The following is a 10,130-nucleotide window of genomic DNA, read 5'->3' as shown; positions in this document are numbered from 1 at the left end:
GCCCAACGCTTTACACACTGTGCGGTACACGGCAAGTCACGTGGAAAACAATACTCCCTGGAAGCCCTGGAGACTCGTGCTCAGCTCCACTGGATAGTGAAGGGGAAAAGAGGATGGGGAGCCACCTCGAATTTGCCCATGCATTCTAAAATTCCTGGATCAGGTTGATGCAGGACAGCTCTCAGAAAGGGGCAGGCACTTGCTGTTTGATATTCAGTCCAGGAGATATATCTGTGGTGTTCCAGATGTCCTCCAACAGAACAAAGTGGTCGATTGTAGTGAGAGCAGCCTGTAACTGTTTGCTTCATCTATATACAATATAGGATATACAATATATACAGAAACACTCGTGTAAATTGACATTTGAAAAGATTTCGTGATATTTTGTACCTCCGAGTTGTTTTTCAGTAGCTATCTTAATTAATGGGGAGTCTTTAAACAACAAAGAAACTTGTGGCCCTTGGTAAAGAGGTGAGGAAGAGCTGCAGCTCTTTAATGAAGCTATGATGCAGTGCCAATGCCTAGATTATTTGCATCCTTAATCTATTTATTTCTTTGTTAAAATTTCTGTCTCCTTTATTAGAGTGTCTCAGGGGATCAAACTATGAAATATTCCAAATGTCTTTTAAAAGACTGATGCACTTACTCAGTAAATTATCTTGGGATATTTCCCAAAGTGTTGCTGAAAAAGTAGATTGAGTATAAAACCGCTGAAAATATATGATGCTGGCTCGTGGAATGTCTTAATATCTGCTAATGGTGCACTGCTTTGGGATTTAATTTCCAGTATTGTTTGATTCATTACAGCATTGAAACAACTGCTACTTCACTGCTTTAATAAAGAAAAAAAAAATAGAAGCTGGACTCCAAGATGTGGGTAATTTACCACTAATTTCCTTGAAATGCTAAAGACTCAAAGGGGTTCACATTTCTTACTATTTGTAATAATTGTTAATACCAACAAAAATTTATAAGAACTGGTTGTACATACATTGAAAAATTGATACATGTAGTATGTATATATGTGTATGAATGAGAGAAGAGGGAACAGAAAAATTTAAGAGATTTATAAAAAGAATTGTCTTTGTGCTAAATTAAAAAAAAATCTTTATTTCTCCATCAATTCTTTATTCCCCAAATTAATATATTACAGGGGAAGCATAGTTGAGAATCAGAGTCTATCTTATTGGGGAAAATGTATAAGCATTTATTGACACATAACTTGTGCCAGGCACGCTTAAATATACATTTGTTCATTTAACACTTAAAATAAACCTAGGAGATAGGTATTGTTTCCCACATGTGGACAATGAGACAGAGAAATGTCAAGTAACTTGTCAAAGGTCACAAGATATTCATTCCATGGTTGTGCAAAGTAAGTCTATCTGGCTCTAAAGCTTATGGTTTGGTTTGCTTTTCACACTGCACCATTCTGTTCTCCAAATTTAAAGTCAACTAAAAAAAATTTTTGAAGCAGAAACACTTTTTATCCCTTGTAAGGTATCTATCTCCCTGGTAAGTTCCTAGGATACTTTTTCTTTCTATATTATCTAATAAATCTGAAAAGATTATTTAATATCTATTTTTAAATGGCGGCAATATGAAGACTAGACCCCAAAAGATTTAAAAAAAAAAAAAACTTTTGAAACAAAAATAATGGAATTCCCATTTTCAAGTTAAGCCATATGGACAGAAAATACAATTCTAGTTATCACTTAAGTACCCAATCATTATTGACTACAAGAACAGTATTTTTAAAGTTTATATTGTTTTACAACTACTAAAAAGCATACTGCATAAGTCAATTGATCATTTAAAATCTTCCATTTGGCTTATGAAATCCCTTATTTTGTCTTCTATTTCTTAAGTTCCAAAATATTCAAATCTGCTAGTTACCATGAGGCTGAATAATGAAAAATAATAATCCTTAGAAATAAATATGAAATGTGATTTCATTCCTAACTTAAAAGAATTATGGAATCTGATGACAACCTAATATTAAAGGAAGCTAAAATAAGAAAGTGTGGTTGTGGATCTTACAGTACTATATTACATTGTTTTCATTTTATGAATATATCTATACTGTTAAGTTTGTTAAAGATTTCACTCTGAAGGATACATGCAAACAAATATATACATAAACTCTGCTTCTAGCTTCATTGTGGAATTACAGAAAATATGTACATGTTAACTTCTACATTTAAGTCTAAAATATTACCAAAATTTATACAAATCTTACTCCCTGACCTTCATTTCAAAAAGATTTAGAAGTGAAATAAATTCAGAATTCAATAATTTATTCATTTGACTTCATTTTTATATTTCTTTTGAGAAGATGGATGAAAAAACAAGGATGGTTTACTCTGAAAGCAAAATCTGCTAGTATTTTCCTGTGCTCTAATGGCTCTAATTAGTAATTTCAGATATAAGGAAACAGAGTCATATGGATAGCTTGAGATCCATAAAACTCCAAACAGATTTAGAAAAGTGTATACACAGGAATACTTTTATGATATTTTATTTCTGTATTATAGTAAACACAATATGGTGTACAGGACCAAATAATTTATCTTATGAAGCTAGGTATCTGACCTTAACCAAAAACAAACAAACAAACAAACAAAAAACCCACAACTAATTTAACTGACACATTCAGATTCTATTTTGCCCTTTCTTTATACGAAATGTTAAAAACAAACTACTTGTGTGTTAGCATGTAATAGTCAATAGGGATTTTTTCCTTTACCACCTCTATAATTACCCTCAATTATTTCAAAAAACAAAAGATATGTTTATTTTCCTTTTATGCTTTACCAGAGCTAATTATTTTTATAATAGGGTATAATTTTTCCCATGTTCAAAACATTGGCATTCTACTAAAAAAAGAGCAAGTAAAATTATCTGCCAAAATGATAGAGTCCATGTGAAGAAGCACTCTTGTGGACTGCCTTCTACAGCAAATGCAAAAGCCAGTGTCATCTAAAGTACAAGGGGTCTACTTTCATGTTTATGTCAGCAGCTAATCATAAACAAATTTAACATGCTTACTAGGTTTTCATTATTAATAAATGATTTAGTTATTGTGTGAAAATTTGAAGAATAATTTTTAGATTAGTATAATTTCAGTGTTCAGTTACTAAGCTACAATTAGATTAGATTCAACTAGATAGGCAGAGAGATGATTGATAGATGATAGATAGAAAAAAACACTTAAAATTTAAAAATTTTCTTTAATTTAAAAAATTAAATGAAGAAGCAACAATAGTTGAATAACAATACTTTCAACCATCTCCTATGCTATTAATAACCCCAGCAAAGAAAGAACAAGTGGAGGAAAGAGAAATTGACTTGATTGGAAGGTAGAAGATCTGGGTTCCAGTGCTGGTTTTTTGACTAAGTCAGTATGTGACTTACTAAGCCAGATAAGTTTGATTAGCCTCAAATTTCCTCATCTATAAAAAACGGAAATTGGACTAGGTTACTCCTAAGTTCCCTTCCATTACTAAAGTTTTACCCCTTATGAGTTTGTTACACACGTGACTGTATTAGGCTCTTATATTTATTACTAATAATTTTACCATAGTACGGGGCAAGGAAAGACATAGAGGAATGAAGAAGAGAGGCACATTTTAAAATTCTGGAACCTAGGGAGGAAAATCTTTATAAGCCCCATCTTCACCAGGTAGTTGGAAAATTACTGACAAGTTGATAAGGTCTAGGACAGAAAAGATGCTTTGCAAAATAAATATTTAGTTTAATTTTAAGATCTTCCTCATTACTTCTTACCTCTGATTTTTCCTGTTGCTTTTTGCATTTCTCTCATGCCACTCAGAGCCATAAAGAGAATTAGTTTCTTAATGAAGATAAGCAAGTAGACCCAATAGATTTATAAAATAAGTGCTCTGAAAGAAAAAGTGGTTTTTAAGTGAGCCTATAACAAGGGATCCTGATAACTGGGGCTGATGTAAGAGTTAGAACCAACAAAAAGGATTGGGGATATTAGAAGGAACAGAAAGTGCAAAGGCAAGATAATGCTAAAATGGGTCGAAGAAGTCATTAGAAGATGACTGACTCTGTGAACAGCTATCATGGATCTTACAGACCCATTTCTAAGGGTGTGTTGTTTCTGGTTTGTTTCCATTAGGTTCCTTGGAAATTCAGGTCCTTAAATTTTGCCTGGCTGATAGTAGGAACCAGCTGGTCAGGGAAGAGTTTTGTATCACCTAAGTATGTATGTGTCAGCCATTTCAGGAGGGCAGAGAATGAGATGAAACTCAAGCTAACAAAAGGAACAGAAAAGAAGCAGCGTGGTGGTGGTTTTTGGAAGATGAGTCAGTAGTTTAACAGAACTAATCAAATCAAACCAAAACAAATGGTCCACATGATGATAGAATTTGTGAAATATTTCCAGGCCTAAAATTATGGGAATCTATTCATTCCATACTATCTTGATTTTTCTATAAAACTTTTCTCAAATTCAGCTTTTACAAATGAGATGATTCCTTTCTTGCCTCTTGAATTCCCTACTCAGATTTTCATATCATTCCTTGCATAAAGAACAAATACTTTACAGAAACAGTAACTTTCATATATTGTCCCTTTGTTAATTATATAATAAAGGAAAATTTGCTTTGAAGCCAGTGTTGCTAATGAAATAATATGTAACTGGCATGGATTACTTATTAAGCACAGTAATATAAACCAATATGTAAGTCAAAACTGAGCACCAAACTCTGATTTAATAATTTGAAGCTTGAAATAAATATAAACCAAATATTTTGTTGGTAAAAAAAATAATAATAAGAGATGTATAAAGATGATATACTGCTAGAAGTTTACAAAGGAAACCCAAGCACCTTTTAATCCCCTTCCCACTCAGAAGCCCCTGGCATGAGACCTACAGTCGACATATACAGTCAATGCTGGCACAGAAAATATTTTGCAAAGGAGTTAAAGTCAAAACTTTAAGACCAATTACTGTAATTAAACCATGCCTCATTTCCCTGTCATATTTGGCCTCCTCCCAAAATGCATAATCTATGTAGCTATACTCTCATTCGAATACTCAATATTATTTATGAGAGGGTTGGTGGTATTTTCTTTGAACCCTCTGTTATCTGACCTCTGGGTCTTCAATTACTTTTAAACGAACTCTCCTCTGCCTTCTTATCCCTTCACAAATTTCTCCATCTCCTTTCCTTAGCTAAAAACTGGGTCTCCCTGAGAATTCCACTTTCTTCTGCACCAGATAGTAAGTACAAGGCTGTGAATAACAGAGGGGGATTCAGGACTAGTAATGAGTCTCTGCTGTTTGGGTGGTTTTCAACAGTCCCAAACCAAATATGTAAAGATTATCCATTATTCTACATGTTTCACTCATTTCTTAGTATAAATAATTGCATTTTGTTTTCTTTATCAGATTAAGCTGTAAATAATTTCAGTATACATTATTACATATTTTATGTCTATGACATAACATAGAAACATAAAACAGTAAATAATTTATTCTGTTCACAAACCCACAGATAGCTCAACAGATTATTGACAACAGATGGAGTTGTCTTCTAAAGGGTGTTAGAAATATTTATACCCAATAGCTCCTCATTCCATCCACAGATTATGAGTTGCTGAGCTCTACCATTTTTCTTAGGGCACAGCAGTACCCTCTTATAGTCCCCTGTATCCCCTCTCAATATGCCATCTAGAGTGATAAACTATAATCTTGCTTGAAAATTATGTCATCTTCTACTCCTTTCTAATCTCTGAATTGCCTTTGATATTAAGAGCTATCGTATATGGATGTATTCATGGATTTCAAGTGCCTTTTAATCTGTTTAAATACAATCGTAAACAAAATAATTTAATGCCATCCACTTTCTAAGGAAAATAAAATATTTCATTTTACATTTGTGCCCAGGTATTTATTATATCTGTACAATGATGAGCTGTCCCCACCAGTCACTTGAGACCATATATAGGAAAATGATTCTCAACGCTGGTTTCAAATCAGAATCACCCCTGGAGATATTCTAAATATAGATGTGCTGACCAACTTAAAATCTTCAGAATTAGATCTCTAGGATGGGGGCCCCAGAGTTCTGCGGTTGTTACTTTAAAATTCTTGTTCATGGTAACTACGTATATAACGTGTATTTCCATATTTACATTTATGTATATGCATCTCTGCACATTTATGAGTTATAGGAGAACTGCTAAGTCAAAGGGTACATATAGGCACATACAATTTTAATAAATACTGTAAAGTTGCCTTCCAAAATAATTTTACTAAGTTACGATAGTAAGAGCAATTGTTTCCTGACAACTTAACCAATGTTATCACTTCATTTTATTTTTGTCACACCTGTAGGTGTTGCTTCTGTTATATTTCTTTACTAATGAGTAAAACTGAGTATCTTTTCATATATTATTGACCACTTGACTATTTGTATATCTTCTACTATAAACTGCATGCTATAACCTTTGCTCGTTTTTAACTGAATTATATTTTCACTCACTTATGTATTTATTTATATATTCTAGAAGTCAATTTTTTGTCATATGTATTCAAATAATAGTTTTTAAATATTGTTTATGGTATTTTGTCTTATATCTTTGGGTTTTCACTTTGAACATATGCAATATTAGGAAAGTTTCTCATAGAATTTTGAGAATCAAGAGATTCCTGAGGAAAAGAAAGCTGGTGTCCTGGGGGGAGGGGAGGCGGCCAGAGCAGGGGAGCACAAGACATGTTAAGTAAAATGCCTTCTCCTATCTTTGTTCATGGGATGAATTTGCTGATCCAAAATAGAAAATCACTTTCCTCAATTCAAAAACTCAGATCTGCCATGTCAGTTTTTCAGGCCAAAGGAAAAGAGCAAAGAAAAGCTCCAATATTCAGTGATTCTGTCTGTGAAAATGATCCAACACTAGCTCACTCCCTTGGCATTTAGTACAATAGAAAGACGACAAGGATTATAGTTTAAAAGACCTTCATGATTCCAGTCCTGGCACCTGCTGGCCATAAAGTGTCCAAGATTTGAGCCCTTCTGGACCTGTTTTCCCACCTGTAAAATATAGGCAGTAATCCCAAATTCAAAGGGCCACTGTGAGGATAAAAATAAGTAATACAGTACAAATGCATAAACATAATACTGCTCAGTTCTTGATCATACATTTTTCGAAGAGCACATAGCCAAAAGTCATTTGGAATTCTTAAAGTCTTTGGAATGCCACAAATCTGTTTTGCTAAAGATTCATTTACACAATTATATTTCAGTGAGTCTAATATTAAAATTGGAATTCCCCTGAATACCACAAATGAAAAACCATAGGTGTTGGGCAGCAGGAGGAAACCAAGATGAAATTTAAGTTTAAATTTTAAATTTTATATTCATTGAACACAGAGTTTACTGTATAATGGTCTTACTCAATCCTCTTACTCAAATGGCATTCCTCTGAAGTGAACAACTCCCTTTTTCCCCCAGAACAAGTTTGGGTGGAGAGGAAATGGCTATAGATTAAGCTATATAGGCACAATCAATACAAACACATCCCTGAATTTAAACTTAGCTCAGAAACTGAGGCTCAGCAGACCTGTCAGGCATAATGGGATAATAAAATGTTTAATTTTATGTGTCAACTGGCTAGGCTATGGTACCCAATTGTTTGGTCAAACACATCTAGATGTTGCTGTGAAAGTATTTTTTAGATATAATTAACATTTAAATCCATAGACTTTGAGTAAGAAGATTATCCTCTACAATGTGCATGGGCTGCATCCAGTCAGTTGAAGGCCTTAAATGAAAAGACCGAGGTTCCCCAAAGAAGGAGGAATTCTGCCTCCAGGCTGCCTTCTGATTCAAAACTGCAACAACTCTTTTCTGAATCTCTAGCCTGCCAACCTGCCTTGCAGATTTCAGACTTGCTACCCACCCCCCCACAATCAAGTGAGTCACTTCCTTAACACATGCATGCACGCACACATGCACACAACTGTATTGGTTCTGCTTCTGTAAAGAACACTAATAATTTCAAGAGATGTGTAGTACAAGTCTTCTTGCCCTCATTTACTATGGTTTATGGCTACAGCTAATCATCCTGCCTGGGCCCAGGAAACCTTTCACCTTTTTACTTCTCCAGGGTCCTTAAATGGCACTATGCTGGAACCAGGCATCATTTTTCCTCCATGATGCTTTCTCTAAGTTACCCACTCCCTAAAGTGTCCCTCCTCTGTTAGCCATAAAAGGAAATCCCCTCATTATAACTGTGTGTTTCTAACAGTCAATCTCTCCTATGGGGAATTTTTATGCGGGGTGGGGGGACGGGGAGGGTGGTCATTGGCGTTGTGCAAAACAAAATCGGATGTGGCTCTCAGTGGAATTTGTATACTAGTATAAGACAAACCACAATTACATAAGACAATTTCTGTATTCTAAGTACAATATGGGGAAAACATGGTGATACAATGTCGCCTGAAAGAGGAAGAGTCTCTAAGCAGGGATACTTGAGACCTGAAGGAGGGGCAAGACTTGCAAAGAGCGAAAAAGAGCACTCATTCTAGACACTGGAGTGGCAAGTAGCCTCAGCACCGAGTAAGGTATTCCAGGAAATTCTGAGGGAATCCTACAGAAGAGGGAAGAGGTGCATTTGTAAAGATCTAGAGAAATATTTAGAATGGCTGTTCAAGCCTGGTCCCTAACTGACTTCATCCAACAGCCGGTTAGGCGGCTGTGTCCCGTGATGACGTAAGGGATGGAAGTAGAAGCCCGCCGCTAAACTTGGCCTCTCAGAGACAGACAGTAGGTGGCTAGGACAATCCAAAGCCTTTCTTCCTGGTTTGAGAGCTCTGAATCTACTTTTGCAGCTAGGTCACTAGGCCTGGGTACATGTGGAAGAAGCCACTGAGAAGGGGACCCCAATTTTAGACTCCGAAGGCTGGGCCTAGTCCCACATCCTCTCTTACTCGCCTGACCGGCCAGGCCTCGCCTCCAGCCCATGAGGCTCTGGGTTGAAGGAGACTGACTACAGTCCCAGAGGCTAGGGCACACAGTCAGCATCAACTGCCTGCAAGCGGCGTCTTGGGCTTGACTGCTAGCCTCTGAGAGCCAGCAAGCCCGCATCCGAGCTCCATCCAACCCAAGAGCCAGGACCTGCCAGGCTGCGCTATGCAACCCAGCTCCTCTAAGTCAAGGCCGCCTCCGTGTCCTCGATTCACCCCTCCTTTATGCTGCTGCTTCTTTTCCTTACCCGCTTTTTCTGCTCAGAGCAGACAACACCGGAGAAGGAGTGCGAGGTATCCAGAAAGGGGGATCAGTGATGTGGGAAAAGGGTAAAGAGGGAGGAGGGGAACAGAAAGCAGAGGGAGCACGCTGATGAGTCAGGTAGTGAGAGGGAAGGGTGTCCCAGCGCGCGGCGGGAGAAAAGGAAAAGGCTGTTCACGGTTGCGGGCGGGAGAATCAGAACGCGGGGAAAGCCCGGGGAGCAGCTTGTGGGGGAGGGGAGCACCGGGGCAGCAGGAAAGAGGAAGATGCTGGAAGGTTAAAACCGAAAATAAAAACTGCCGGGTGAAAGGACCGATTCTCGGCCCACCCCGGCACTCTTGGAAACGCGTGGAGCAGGGACGGGAGGGGTCTCCCCGACCCAGCAGGGACCCCGCGGCTGGGGTTCCGCTCCGCCTACCTGGTCAGGCGCCGGGCCCGTAACTCCCGTGGCGCCAGCGCCACGCAGTGTCCAGATGTCGCGTCCGCTGCGTGCAGCGGTTTCCTTCAATTTCGCTCGTTCCCCAAAACTAGAAGCGGAGCATAGCGCCATTTCTTTCAAAACTGACATCTAGTCTCCTGAATGGCGGGTACAGCAATGACATGACCTTCTTTTTCTTTCTTTCTTTTTCATTTTTTAAATAATCCGGTTTGGAGAAACGGAGACCCTCGGCAAGGGACACGAGGAATAAAGGAAGGGAAACAGGGTAGCGGGGACCAGAAGCCGCGGAAGCACCGCGGTCCGTTCCTGGTGGCATGTCAGGTGACGGACGTTGAGGGGGCGGGCTGCTTGGAGATGCGTCTGGCGTCAGGCCCTGGAGCTGTCACCGCGTGGGGCGCCCGCGCGGAGGGTGTGTGTTTCGTGGGGGGGGG

At 38.0% G+C, this 10,130-nt stretch overlaps 1 protein-coding gene across 5 annotated transcripts in view; it reads left to right on the top strand.

The window, feature by feature from the left end:
- CDKN2B (cyclin dependent kinase inhibitor 2B) overlaps nt 1-10,130 on the top strand; it is a 35,793-nt gene that overhangs the window by 3,562 nt on the left and 22,101 nt on the right. Inside the window, exon 1 of one of the 5 annotated variants that reach the window (XM_023536319.1) lies at nt 9,026-9,292. The exons of 3 other annotated variants lie outside the window; for them this stretch is intronic. In XM_023536319.1, the coding sequence (XP_023392087.1) occupies nt 9,224-9,292 (69 nt within the window). In that variant the 5' untranslated portion in view covers nt 9,026-9,223. Of the gene's footprint in view, nt 1-9,025; nt 9,293-9,983; nt 10,109-10,130 lie in introns of those variants that run through there. One more of the 5 variants, XM_023536321.1, reaches the window with a different exon arrangement.

This window comes from Pteropus vampyrus, unplaced genomic scaffold, assembly GCF_000151845.1.
Source record: "Pteropus vampyrus isolate Shadow unplaced genomic scaffold, Pvam_2.0 Scaffold153, whole genome shotgun sequence".
Classification (NCBI taxonomy): Eukaryota; Metazoa; Chordata; class Mammalia; order Chiroptera; family Pteropodidae; genus Pteropus; species Pteropus vampyrus.
This window is presented reverse-complemented; position numbering and strand designations above follow the sequence as displayed.